Source organism: Anas acuta, chromosome W (genome assembly GCF_963932015.1).
Source record: "Anas acuta chromosome W, bAnaAcu1.1, whole genome shotgun sequence".
Taxonomy (NCBI): Eukaryota; Metazoa; Chordata; class Aves; order Anseriformes; family Anatidae; genus Anas; species Anas acuta.
The window spans coordinates 13,775,074-13,789,939 of NC_089016.1; the positions used below are offsets into that span (position 1 = coordinate 13,775,074).

Genomic DNA, 14,866 nt, shown 5'->3' on the forward strand with positions numbered 1-14,866 from the left:
GGCAGGTTTTGAATATCTCCAGAGAAGGAGACTTCACAACCTCTCTGGGCAATCTGTTCCAGTGCTCTGTCACCCTCACGGTAAAGAAGTGCCCTTATAATAATAACAATAAAAATAATAATAATAATAATAACAACAATGATGATAATAGTACTACTACTAATAATGTGTACAAACAAGTGATGCACAATGCAATTGCTCACCACCCGCTGACCGATGCCCAGCCTCACCCCGAGCAGTCTGGCCCCCCTCCCCTGGCTAGCCACCCCTATATATTGTTTAGCATGACGTCAGATGGTATGGAATACCCCTTTGGCTAGTTTGGGTCACCTGTCCTGGGTCTGTCCCCTCCCAGCTCTTGCTGCACCCCCAGCCTGCCTGTTGGCAGGACAGAGCAAGAAGCTGAGACATCCTTGGCTTGGTGTAAGCACTGCTCTGCAATAATTAAAACATCAGCATGTTATCAGCACTCTTCTCATCCTAAGCCAAAGCATAGCATTCTACCAGCTACTAGGAAGAAAATTAACTCTGTCCTAACTGAAACCAGGACATAAGTCTAATCAACTTTCAAGTCAAAAGCAGTTATGTTGTCCATAGGTTCATGCCCAGTGCACCCCGACAATAAGCGCACAGAATCGGAATTCACACAAAGGTCTTTTAATTATTTAAAGACATAACTCTGCAGAGTCAGGTGCTTGGCAATCTTTCGCAAAGCAAGCACATCTCTGGCTTGAATCACCATCATTTATACCCAGCAAACTTGTGAAAACTAGCTCTCTGGCTACTTTTGATTGGCTGTACCAGCTCACCTAACTTATCTCTACTGAGTTTGTGCATTACAGAGGACCAGCAGGGGTGGGGCACAAAATCCCACATTAGCATACATTATCATGTTGATAGGTGTGATTTTAATATGTTAATGACCCTTAATGAGCAAATGGTTACCATAGGTCAGTCTGGAATCTTCCTGCAGCTGTTTTCTCCTTCTTGTTTTTTACCTTTCATCCCTTATCTTCTCTGCTTCTGCTAGCTCAAGGCTACCAGTCTCTGTTTCCTCCAAGGTTTCCTTATTTTCTCAGCTAAAGACTACACAAGCTACAAGCCTCCCTTTTTTCTTCAAGGTTGCCTTGCTTTTTCCCAGCTTTGGGAAAAAGTTAGAAAACACAGGTTTTTCCTCTCAGCACTGAAAGCAATGAAAGTCTATCATACACATACACATACTCCCTTAATTAGCTCAAACTCCATTTAAAAACAAATCAAAAAGCAAAAAAACTACACTGACACCTTAGTGAAACCATCCAAATTTCCTTAAAGTTACAATAGATTTTGATTCTTTATACTGGTAAATGGATAAAGATCAAAGAGATGAAGGCTAGTCTCAGAGCTGAGTGCATGACTGTATCATAGCAATAATCAAAATGATTTGTTAAGTCCTTCAAATCCAAATTCTCTAGCTCCAAAATCTGACCAGTAATGTCACTAACATTAGTGCTTCACTGAGAGAAATGAAAAAATGCTGACATGGAAAAACACATGTAAGTACATGGACAGTTACATTTTTCCAGGCAATAGGAAACATCTTGGCTTCAATTCTACCCTTAGCACCCATACTTCCTAACACAGGAAGACATTTGAAATGTTACCATGCCCTGCTTATCCATGGAATAACAACTAGTTATAATTCTAGAGGAAACAGGTGCAACTGCTTTTTTCCATCAGTTGGACTCTCAGTTATGCCAAGACTAAATTTTCTCCTTGTGTGTAATATGTTGACATTAACTAAATCACAGAATGGTTGAGGTTGGAAGGGATCTCTAGAGATCATCTGGTCCAACCCCCTGCTCAAGCAAGGTCACCTAGAGCATGTTGCGCAGGATGGCATCCAGGCAGGTTTTGAATATCTCCAGAGAAGGAGACTCCACAACCTCTCTGGGCAATCTGTTCCAGTGCTCTGTCACCCTCACGGTAAAGAAGTGCCCTCTCATATTCAGATGGAACTTCCTGTGTTTAAGTCTGTGCCTGTTGCCTCTTATCCTATCACTGGGCACTACTAAACCGTCTGGCCCCATCCTCTTGACAGCCTCCCCTCAGATATTTATACACATTGATAAGATCCCCTCTTGGTCTTCTCTTCTCCAGGCTAAACAGGCCCAGTTCTCTCAGCCTGTCCCTGAATGACAGGTGCTCCAGTCCTCTAATCATCTTCATAGCCCTCCTCTGGACTCGCTCCAGTAGTTCTATGTCCCTCTTGTTCTGGGGCGCCCAGAACTGGACACAATACTCCAGACATGGCCTCACCAGGGCTGAGTAGAGGGGGAGGATCACCTCCCTTGACCTGCTGGCAACACTCTTCTGAATGCAGCCCAGGATACCGTTGGCCTCCTTGGCCACAAGGGCACATTGCCGACTCATGGTCAGCCTGATGTCCACCAGGACTCCCAGGACTCTCTCTGCAGAGCTGCTCTCCAGCAGGTCACTCCCCAGCCTGTACCAGTGCTTGGGGTTATTCCTCCCTAGGTGCAGTACCCTGCACTTGCCCCTGTTGAACTTCATGAGGTTCCTCTCTGCCCAACTCTCCAGCCTGTCCAGGTCCCTCTGAATGGCAGCAAAGCCCTCTTGGGTATCCGCTACTCCTCCGAGCTTTGTGTCATCAACAAACTTGCTGAGGGTGCACTCTGTTCCATCATCCAGGTCACTGATTAATGTTGAACAAGACTGGACCCAGTACTGACCCCTGGGGGACACCGCTAGCTACAGGCCTCCAACTAATTTCTGCATCACTAAGCACAACCCTGTGAGCTCTGCCATCCAGCCAATTATCAATCCAACTCACTGTCCACTCATCTAGGCTGCACTTCCTGAGCTTGCCCATGAGGATGTTACGGGAGACAGTGTCAAAAGCCTTGCTGAAGTCAAAGTAGACCACACCCACTGCTTTCCCCTCATCTACCCAGTTAGTAATCTCATTGAAGGGTAGCAGACTGGTCAAAAATGACTTTCCCTTGCTGAATCCATGCTGACTATAATGTGCTTTTTCATCCCGTTAGCATGCTGTTTCCAGCCTATTTGATGTATATCTGCTAGCTTATTTTTATCAAAATTCTGCAGTTGCTGTGTCCCAGCTTTTGTACTTTCTAACTATAAGCATATATCTGAGACACCTAAGTAAAATCTGGCTAATCCATCAGTGACTTTATAATATACATAGAGAAATAAGCATCTCCAGAGGCTGAGTCAGCACCTCTGACACCTGTACCACTCTCTGAAAGCGTTAGCCTATCTTCAGCAATTTTAAAAGGAGCCTTTCCCAGATGCAGTTCTGCTTAATTTCACATAGATGGGGCAGTCTTGTGTATGCTGCAGAGAGTTGCTACAGTTTTCCAGCAAGACCTGGAGTTCACAAAGCTAGCACCTAGGCCATCAGTAATCCTGCTGTTTTTTTTTTTTTTTTTTTTTTTTTTGTGTGTGTGCGTGTTTTGTTTTGTTCTTCTGGAAAAGGCTACCACCTATTGGTCTGGAATCGGATTTTCTTGCCCAAATGAAAGATAAGGGCAAAATTGTGTCTGCTTCTGTTTGTCTGGGCACTCCTTACTGTCACTAATGGGCAAAAAGGGCTGCTATAAAAGCTTATCACCAGTTCCTCTTGGAATCTGAATTTGCCCCTGAATCAAGGGAATTAGTAGCAAGCCTGTCTGGCTTGGACTGGTCTGTGTAATTTCCTTCCTTGTGAAAATGAGGCATCTAGTCTAGTCCCCTGTATTAATGTAAAGGAGGGAGTTTTGTGTTCATGAAGACATATTGGATCTTCCTGTCCCTTATAGCCTACGCATTGCTGAAATCACTCCAGAAAAAGACACTGCAGAAAAATTAAATACAAAAACAGTTGTGCTGAATCTGTTTCTTCATCTTGGTATCAGTTTTGTATGTTGTTTCAGGGTGTTGTGGTTTAGCCAGGCAAGCAGCAAAGCACTACACAGCTGTTTGCTCACGCCCCCCCCCCCCCCAGTGGGACAGGGGAGATAATTGGGAAGAAAAAAAAGTAAAAGCTGATGAGTTGAAATACAGTTTAATATGAGAGAAAAGGAAGAGAAATAATAATAGTAATAATGATGATAATAAAAATAATAATAGAATGTACAAAGCAAGTGATGCACAATGCAATTGCTCACCACCTGCCAACCAATGCCCAGACAGCAGCCTCTTCCCCTGCCCAGACAGCCCCCCAGGTTTATTGTTCAGCATGGAGTCATAAAGTATGTGATATCCTTTTGGCTACTGTCCTCCATCTCCAAGGCAACTATGCCAAAAGCCCACCAGTACCCTTTTGGGTACTTGAAGTTGAGGTGGTTTTACTCAGGTGGGCAGCCAAGCTCCACCTAAGCCACTGCAGCCATTACTCAGACATTATTTACTGCACTAACTAAATTTTGGAATTACTCTTCTGAAAACATTGCTATTGTATTCTCCTGCAGATTAGTAGTGCTGTTTTTTTCCAGGTCTGTTAGTGACCTTTATTTGCAGAAAGTTTAAGTAAGTTGATGCTTTTATTTGTGTTTTAATTTAAACATAATTTATTAGGTTTTTAAACTATAAAAGAAGAATACTTAAGAAAGAGTTGTCATTTTAACTGTGTTTATGAGGTCATTTTTTCTTAATTTGATGCTGTATTTTGCTACTGCAGAGTAAAGGAATTTGGAATTAGTCCTTCGGACATTCCCTTCTCACAGGGTAGTGGCAGTCGCTCTGATCTCTCTCCTTCCTATGAGTATGATGATGTTTCTCCTTCAGTCACCAGGTCTACTTTATTCTATACATTAAATCTTTATTTTGAAGTTTTTATTTTAGCTATGTATTTTTTAATCTGTACTTTGAAGTTTTTATTTTAGCTATGTATTTTTACAGACCAACCTTTCACATTATTCCCCTTGCCTTGAATCATGCACTTTTTTTAAAAAAAAAATTTTGTTTGGCAGGTGATGGTTCTGCATGATCTTCAGTCATCTTCCCAGTACTTTGCTCATCCTCCTTAAACATCTACCCTTTGTATCCAGGCTTGCTATTTTCCTTCATACATTTAAAAAATAAAATAAAAGAAAAGAAAAGAAAAGAAAAGAAAAGAAAAGAAAAGAAAAGAAAAGAAAAGAAAAGAAAAGAAAAGAAAAGGAAATGGTGATGTCACCTTTGTATATTTAGTGAACCAAATCTGACAAGTCTGTTTAAGATATTTTTGCCTTTGAAATTATTTTAGTTTAAGGTTATATTCATTATTATTTCTTTAAAACACAATTGGGTGCACAGAAAAAAGAAAGAGGGTCAAGTTTTGGGTGTTGAATGAACTTTTCTATCATATATTATTTACTGTTAAGGAGTTCATGTTGAGGAGATTTTTGCCCTCAGCATTTTAATGAGTAGTAAGATTTCATTTTAAAAATTACTTTTGTTAGAAAATGGACTTCGATCCAATTTAGTTGAATCTGAATGGTCCATGGTTTTTACAAGTTGGACTAATGTCTTCTTGGCACATTAAATTTGTGAAGGTAGCATCATCATCCATGTTAAATGAATTAAATTGTATATAAACCCATAGAGCTTTATTTTTGGTGGTAGCTACTTTGCACAGGAAGTTATTAATTTGAAAATGAAATATTTTCTGATTGTAGGGTGAAGGAGCTGACAGTTGATCCTAGTGCTACAGGGGATATCCGTCCCATTATACACCACACTCCCAATCAGATTGATGACTTGGGCACGCAGTGGAGCATGGGGAGCTCTCCTCAGAGAGATGATCTCAAACTGCTATGTGAACAAAATGTGAGTAGTTTACAGCATTATATGTAAAGAGATGACAATAAATACCATGGTAGAAAAAAAAACAAACAACAGAGCAATGTATATTTATAGCCTGTTAGCAGTATAATTAAGTATATACAACATGCATCTTCACCATCTCACTTTATAGTTCATTCCCATACAGGATTTAAAAAGAAAAAGGTTTCTTGAAGGGTGAGAGGAGTATGTTTTATTTTTCTTTATCTTTCTCACTGATTAGGATTTTAAATGTCTAGAAAGTGTCTGTTCTAGGCACTGATGTTTTTAGGTATGCATATTTTCCAGTATAGCTTCATCTTGCATTAGACAGTTCGAAGTATCCTGGGAAATTTGTATGTTTTATTTAAAACACTTGTGGTTTTGAGCATTATTTTCCATGCATCCAGCACCCATTTCAAGTGAGTTTGACTTTCTCTGCATTTAGGAATCTGGCTGCCCATCATTCCTCTTACAGACATCCTGATTTTCATGGAGTGAAACTCCAGTGCCCTGTTTGGGGGAGAACCACACCACGTTCCCAAAATGTCTCCTTGGACTGAACGAGTAGGGAGCTGGGGCTGAAAGGCATCTTCCAAAGGACATTTTTCCCTCACTGTTAATTATCAGCAATTGTCCTGGTTCCTTAAATGTTCAATAGGGATTAAAACTTGTGAAAAAGTCAGTGAAAGATAGAAAAGAAAAATCTGTACTATCCTAATGTATTTTTCTCAAGATTCTCTTCCTTCTCAAACACTTCTTCGTGGTCTTTGCTGTATTTCTCTCATTTTAGTAATGGGCTCTAGAACATGCTATGTGATTCCGAGTTTCCCACTGGACAGACAGACATTCTTTCATATCACATTTTTTCATTGTTCATGTGGAATTCAATTAATCTTTACAATGTATATTTTAAAAGATTTCAAAGGCATGGTATAAGGAACCATAATGTCTTGCTAAAAAATGAATTGCAAACTACCTAGTGCTTTCCCCTTTGATTGTTGATTATTGTCTACAGAAGTCCTGTTTGTTCCAGTTTGTAAATCTATGCTGTGCATTCTTCTAATGTATTAATCACTATGTATTTTTTAGATTTTTCACTTTAGGTTTATTTTTTTTTCTAAGTATGACTTTAATTTTGATTTCCTGAAATGCATTGGATGTGTTCTCTTTTCTGAAAATTATCGTCTGTCTTTTGTGGCACGCACAACAAAGGCCCTGACAGAAAACCTAGTTTTCTGTAGGTGTTAAAACCTACTAAAAATTACCATTATTCCCTTGTTACTTTGTCTTCCCACTATTTTAACTTGTTCTTCTAATGTGGAATATTCTGTTTTCCAGTATTCACAAGGATGAGTGGCTGGAAATATTTAATGAATATGAACTAAATTTAACTCTGTTAACATTTTTATTTTTATTGCCCTCTCCCCTCATTTCTGGAGGTTTTTATGTCAGAAGTATAAAATTCTATTTTTGACAAGCTCTGCTTTATGCATATTTCTTTTCATGCTCTGTGATAGGATGGAACATATTCAGTATATTTCCTGTAGCCACAGTTCTTTCCAGACTAACAAGCTTTTATTGTTTTTAGGAAGAAGAAGTTTCTCCACAATTGTTTACTTTTCATGAAGCTGTGTCACAAATGGTAGAAATGGAAGAACAAGTAGTAGAAGACCACAGGGCTGTCTTCCAGGTAAAGGACGGATCTTTGCTTTGTTTTATCCTAATCCAGGAATTCAGATTTTCCCAAGTAAAGCACATATCCCGCATATAATGCAGGATATGATTCTATGATATCATCTGGTCATTCCTCTGCAGTTAGGGTTTTCTAAATTGTTTTATTACACTAACAACATTGTAGCAAACAAATAGGGACAGATGTTTAGATCTCATAACCACTAATCTTCATGCCCAGGATGAAAGAGAAGCATGTTTTTCTATCATCCCAGAAATCTAGTAAAAATGTCTTTTCTTTCTTTCTTTTTTTTTTTTTTTTCTCACAAGCATTTCTAAATAGACTGTTCACTCTAAGAAAAGTTGCTATTTTCTTTTTACTTTCTTTTTACTACTGAGATATTTTCTGTTTTAGTCCTTTTCCAGCATTAGAGACTGTGTTTTTTCTAGTTGCAGGAAGTTCATTCAGATTGGTCTTGAACTTTTCATTTCTATGATTCATTCTATGATTCTATGATTTCATTGTCTAATCTATGCCAGTATTCCTATTTCAAAGCTGGAAATTAATAGCAATGTCTCTATCAGAACCATTTCTGTTGACAGTTTGGTCATCTCCCTCTGAGATCCAGAAGAGACATATTTTTCTAACTGCCTGTTTGCTTCCTTTTTACAGATACATAAAGGTTTTCATTCTAGTCAGGGTCTTTGGAAGGAATACTGCCAGTAGTGCAATGCTGGTCAGTGCCATGGATCCTTTTACATTCACAAAACAAATTGTAATAATAAGTATGAATTACTAGTTTTCAGAAGGAAATGTGAGTTGCTTCTGTTCATAACCTAAGAGTCTTTAGGCAGGCTGTCCGTTTGGCATGTCTACTGCAAGAGAATAGCAGAACATTAAACCTGGAATACACAGATCTCCCAATGTAGGCATCAAACTTAATGGAACATTGATGTGTATTCATGCAATACAGTAAGATACTAAATAAAACATTTTACAACAGATGTAGAGATTTAGTTATGAAACACTAGTCCCGAAGACACAAAAGTGTGAAAGTCTTATGCCATAGCTGTGTCCTAATGCTTGGGACTTCTAGAAAGACAAGTTGCATTAAAGATGTTATTGCCTCTGTGTGTCCATCTGACCTTCCTCTGGCGATTACTGCTGTTCACAGCAGTCACTAGAAGGAAATGTGTTTGAGCCTCAGCTCCCTTAGTTCACAGCATGGCTTGTTAGTTTATGCCATGGGTGGAGGTGGGCTGCACCAATACAAAATCTACAAGCTGTACCAGGCAGAAGTTGTTTTCTGTCAGCTTTCTTCTGGAAGCTGTTGATTCTGGGATATGAAATATCCTATCCTGACAAAAATGCCTAAAATACACCAATGGAATAAAGTGTGCTCTGGACATGTCTGTCTTCCTGTGATTCTTGAATGTATAAGTTTACATTAGATGAGATGAATCCTGTCCCGATGTGAGCTCCATCTGTGCGAAAAAGCATACATGGGGTTTGGATGATGCTTTCGATATTACTTGGGCTACTGAGCACAAAGGGGAAGAGCTAATTTTAGCATTTCAGGCCCAGCATGCCTAGAACTGTCAGCTGCTTTCTCTTTTACAATCAAAGCATTTCTAATGAGATCAGTTCTCCTGATCTTAGCTTTGCATAGTTCTGTAAGCTTTAAGCTCTTGGTTGCATTCTTTGATGCAAGACTATTTTTTTAAATTCCTCTTTTTCGGTAATATTTGGAATGCAAAGGTGCCCAAGAGATGGTTTAACCAACCTTTACAGTACTCTTGTCTATGTGGGGAGTTAGCACATGCAATAGAGAGTTTAAAATAGCTCTTCTTTTTCTCTCAAAACTGGTTTTGAGTATGGACAGAATTATCTTTGCTCCATGACTGCAATAACAACACCGGGATTGTAGTCAGTGGAAACCATCCTGAACTTAAAAATGAAGCCTGACTTTAGAACCACATAATGTTATGTTTGCTGATATGGCTGTTATAATTAAGAAACTATGTAGAAAACACACAACTTTGCTGAATTGGGAATAAGGATTCATTTTAGGATTGAAATCTGTTATAATGAGGTGACTAGACAGTATAGAAATGTGGTCATCTTGAGAAAAGGAGTAATTCAGCTCTTTGTCATGAAACTAATACCTTTGCTAATGTATTTCATAGAATCATAGAATGGTTTAGGTTTGTGGTAGTTTTACCCTACTGGGCAGCCAAACTCCACCGCAACTGCTCTCTTGCTCCTCCTCCTCAGAAGAGGGGGGGTGGGAGAAGAAAGTATGCTGGAAAGAAAAAAAAAAGGCTCACAGGTTAAGATAATGATAATTTAATTAAAGGGAAAAGGAAGAGGAAAAAAACAAAAAACAAAAAACAAAAAACAAAAAACAAACAAAAAAAAACAAAACAAAACAAAAAAAAACAAAACAAAAAAAAAAACAAGCAAAGGCTGTATGGAAGCACAGAGGGAAGGAAAAATGTATTTTCTACTTCCATTGAATGAGTGATATTCGACTACATCCTGCTACATCCTGGGAAGCAGGGCCTCAACATGCGTAGCAGTTGTCTGGGAGCAATTGCTCTGCTCAGCAATAGAAAAAACATTGGTGTGATACCAGTGCTGTTCTAGCTACAAGTGCAGAGCACAACACTGTATGGGTCACTACAGGAACAGTTAACTCCATCCCAGCCAGACCCAGCACAACCTCCGCCCCTTATTCCATAACATTTGTGTTACACTCAGGTTCCACATACTTTAGTATATTGGTATCACCAATATACTAAACCACTTATCACCACTGTTCCCTGTCCTTTAACAGATATATATAGGCACTTCTTTCCATTCTGTAGGCCTCTCTCAAAATGTCAATAAGAACTGTTGATGATTTAGGCTTCATCTGCCAAAGTGATCACACAGGACAGTCAGAATAGGATTTCTGGATGCCAATGCCAGCTTAGCTCAAGTCGTTGCTGTACTTACCCAGTTCCTTGCGAAGCTGACCTGTTGTTGGTTCTGCAGTGTCTTCCTACAACACAGGGAAAGGAGGAGGTACCATTCCTGATATCATCCACAAACTGGCTTCCAGAGGAGGAAAAAGAGAGAGTGTACTTGTTAATATTCTCCAAGAGATAGTTCTCAAAAGACACAGATGACAGTAATGCAGGGCCCAAATACCAGATTAGGCTCAAGGCCAGTGCTTTACAGAACAGCAAACTGAAAAAAAAAAAAAACAAAAAAAAAAACAGACACAGGCTTTAACAAACTCTCCAATCTGCTACAGAGTAAAAGGGAGAACATGGCAGATCACATAAAACAGTATGACATAGAAAAATATTAACAGCAATCCAGACAGCATTGTGACTACCAACTGTAAACTAAATTCTAATTGCAAGTTCCCTCTAAAGCACTCTGATCACATCTATTGTTATCTCAACCCTTCAAATCCAATGTTGGGCACCACAAATGACTGTGGTGGTTTTACTCAGATGGGCAGCTGAGCTCTATCACAACTGCTCTCTCACTCCCCCTTCTCAAAGGGAAAGGGGAAGAAAATACAATGGAAAGGGCTCAAGGGTTGAGATAAGGACAGGGAGATCACTCAACAATTACTGTCATGGGTAAAACAGACTCAGAGTAGGGAAATTATTATAATTTATTACCTATTACTAACAAGCTAGGACAATGAGAAACTCCAAAAACCTAAAAACACCTTGCCCCCACCTCCACCCTCTTCTACCTCCTCCCTCCTAGTGACACAGGAACAGGGAATGGGGGTTGCAGTTAGTCTGTAATGCTTTGTCTCCGCTGCTCCTTCATGGTCACTCTCTTCCCCTTCTCCAAGGTGGAGCCCCTCCCACAGAATACAGTCTCTGCTGAACTGATCCTACATGGGCTTTCCATAGGCAACGGCTCTTCAAGAATTGCTCCAATAAGGGTCTATACTACGGGGTCTATCCGTCAGGAGCAATGGGTCCCCATGGGTGGCAGCTCCTGCCAGATCACCTGTTCCTGCATGGGCTCCTCTCCACAGGTCAAGTCCGAAGTCTGTTCAGGCAGGGGTTCTCCACAGGCCGCGGCCTTCTTCAAGTCAGATCCACCTGTTCCACCATGGGCTCCTCCAAAGGCTGCATGGTGGAGATCTACTCCTCTGTGGTACACCATGGGCTGCAGGGGGACAACCTGCTCCACCATGGTCCTCTCCACAGACCGCAGGGGACTTCTGCTCCAGCACCTGGAGCACCTCTCCCCCTCCTTCTTCACGGACCTTGGTGTCTGCAGGGCTGTTTCTCACTCCTCTCTCTCCCAGCTGCTTTTGCGCAGCAGTTATTTTCCCCTTTCTTAAATACGTGCTCACAGACACAACCACCACTGCTTATGGATTTGACTCCGGCTAGTGGTAGTTCCCTTTAGAGCAGGCTGAAACTGGTCCTTATCTAACATGGGGCAGCTTCTGGACTCTTCTAACAGAGGTCACCCCAGCAGCCCCTCTGCTACCAAAACCTTGCCATATAAACACAATACACCTACCTTTTATTGTTGAGTGTGATATCATATGGTATAGAATATCCCTTTGTGTGGGAGTGTGGCCCCCACATGGTTTGTGATAACATTGGACTCTGAACTATGAGGCCATCAAGGAATGTAAAGAGTTTAGAGGGAACAAAGAAGGGTGATTGAGGAGACACCTTGCTGTCTCTGGTTGCTTGTTCTCCAGCCATTAAGGCATGGAAGTTGCTGGGTGTTTGCGGTTGCCGGGCAAAGTTGTTGACCAATGAATAGTTAGTGGAAAAGGAGTGCTGTGGGGCTAATGGTATAAGAGCAGAGCCTGTCCTCAATATGATAATATGGTGTCCTCCATAGGATAATGAAGTTATGTCATCAATAAAGCAGTTACTGATCCTGAAAGAACCCTGGTGTCCGTGTGGTCCTTACACCACACCTTTGGTTGGTTTAGGTCAACTGCCCACCCCCAGCCTGCTGGCTTTTGGAGGGGGAGGGGCGGGGATTGGAGGGAGTCCTGATGCTGTGCCAGTATTGCTAAGCAATAGACACAACACTGGAGTGATACCAGTGGTGTTCTAGCTAGGAGTGCAGAGCACAGCACTGCATGGGATGCTGCAGGGAAAGTTAACTCCATCAGTCCCAGTCCCAGTCCCAGTACAGGGTTTGAAGGGATCTCAAAGATCTTATAATTCCAACCCCCCTGCCAAGGCCAGGGGCACCATCCACTAAACCGGGTTGCCCAAAACCCCATCCAACCTGGCCTTAAACACTTCCAGGGCTGAGGCATCCACAACTTCTCTGGGCAACCTGTTCCAGTGCCTCACCACCATCAAAGAATTTATTCTTATTTACTTGTTTTTGTTTTTTGTTTGTTTGTTTCTAATTTTTATCTAGGAATCTATTAGATGGCTGGAAGATGAAAAAGCCCTTCTTGAGATGACAGAAGAAGTGGACTATGATGTGGATTCTTATGCTACACAACTTGAAGCAATTCTAGAGCAGAAAATTGATATTCTGATCGAACTTAGAGGTAGATTGCTTTTAATTAATTTTGTGTGCATTATTAGCAGTTTGTAGAGCGTGCTTATATTTTGGGATTTTTTTTCCTCTTATGCTGTCCTTTAATGCCCTGTTGAAGTAATACTTATTCTTCTGCCAAGAGCAAGTTCACATCTGTATTCCGTTCATCCCAGTTTAAAAGACTCCAGGAAGTAGGAACTTGTTCCTGCATCTTTCTTTTTCTTTTCCTTTGTTCCAAAATGATAAAGGGAGGGAAAATAAAAGCCAAAAGAACTGTACAGGAAAAAAAATAAGGTAATGCAATGAGGAAAAATTAGTTGCAACTCCCACCTCCTGCTCTGTTGCACTCTGTGGTGTAGCAGGGAGCCTGCTGTCATTTTTTTTTTTAATTTGTGCTTAAGAGTTGCATCAAGCTCTGAGTAGCTTGTTTGTTAGTGTACTTTTTTCTTCAGCAGCCTTTCTGTCTGAATTTTACCAGCCTCTCTTTGTTGAAAAAAAAAAATGCAGTTAATTAGTGCCTGTTCCACTTGTCATCTAAAATCATCTTGTCAGCTTGATACCTCATGGAGATTAATTTTTCATTTTAGATTCTGTATATCTTTGCACTCCAGCAGGCAAGTTACACTGGTGAAAATTCAAGAATTTTTGTTGGTGGTTTTTTTTGGTGTTTTTTTTTTTTTTTTTTTGATCTACATTAGAAAATTCCTTAGAAGATAAATCTTAGATTTTTCTCAGTCTGAGTATCTACTGTAGGTTATAAGAATGCATTAAGCAAATCAGATGTGGCCTGCTCAGCAAAGAATTGGTTGTATGTTCCTTTGCTTCTTACAAACTAAATGGTGGCTTCCTCTTCAGGAAGAGACAATTTGAGACACCAGCAGTGAGAAAACACAGTTTAGGTGATTCTCTGTTCTTCTAAAGCTTATTAGATACCTCTTTTGAAACAAAACACTGGAGGTAAAGGTTACCTAAGAGATCCTCGTGTCTTTACAGGCAGGATGATGCTTCCATAGCTTTACAGAAGGGAAGTCAAAGATTCTCCCAGTAACTTCTGTGTTCTGCTGGTGGCACATAATGGTCACTGCATATTTCATTTTTTTTCCCCTTTCACTTTGGAACTAATTTCTTCACGCTGTCACTATGTTTTCCTTCATCTTCTTGGACCTGTCACAGGAGAGTGGGGCGAAGAGGAATAGAAATATGAAGGAATACCATGCTTCCTTTCTCAGGTTTCTCCCTCTCTCCTGATAGTTATGTGATATATGGCATAATAATTCGTGTCAAGAAAATGGTTGATATTAATAAAGAAGGGGGAGATGTGGGAGTGTGTCCATGTGGGTCGGCAAGCCCCATGGTTGATGATAACATCAGACTCTTAACGATGAGGCCATCAGGAATGTAAAAGAGTTTACAGGGAACAAAGAAGGGTGATTCAGGAGACGCCATGCAATGTTCTGTATATTTAGAATGTTTGATGTCCGTGTGTGCGTGTTGGTAGAGCATAGACTCCCCGCGCACTCAGCGCTGTTTGCTTATCTTTTATAAATATTACTAAATACAGATTGAGTTGAGACTTCATTTATAACAGTTATGATTATTTTTTTTAAATGATGTGTTTATCCATTTACAGTGAAAAACTTCAAAAATATAATCACAAAATGCATTCATAGGAAAATCATAGAATCATTGAATAACCTGAGTTGGAAGGGACCCACAAGGCTCATTGAGTCCCAACTCCTGGCTCCAGAAAGGACCACCCAAAAATCAAACCTTATGTCTGACAGTGTTGTATAAAACTTCTTGAACTCCAGCAGGCTTGGTGCCGTGACCGCGTCCCTGGGGAGC

General features: G+C 40.4%; 1 protein-coding gene across 14 annotated transcripts in view; it reads left to right on the plus strand.

Annotated features, from left to right (window-relative positions):
* LOC137846960 (kinesin-like protein KIF2A) overlaps nt 1–14,866 on the plus strand; it is a 170,854-nt gene that overhangs the window by 120,940 nt on the left and 35,048 nt on the right. For 11 of the 14 annotated variants that reach the window (XR_011090678.1, XR_011090677.1, XR_011090679.1 and 8 more), the window contains 4 exons: nt 4,682–4,795; nt 5,661–5,811; nt 7,397–7,498; nt 12,896–13,031. Coding sequence is in view for 11 of the 14 variants with exons in the window: in XM_068665087.1 (XP_068521188.1) it covers nt 4,682–4,795; nt 5,661–5,811; nt 7,397–7,498; nt 12,896–13,031 (503 nt within the window). In the remaining 3 variants the exon portion in view is untranslated. The remainder of the gene's footprint in view (nt 1–4,681; nt 4,796–5,660; nt 5,812–7,396; nt 7,499–12,895; nt 13,032–14,866) is intronic. The other 3 variants (XM_068665091.1, XM_068665088.1, XM_068665090.1) reach the window with 1 other exon arrangement.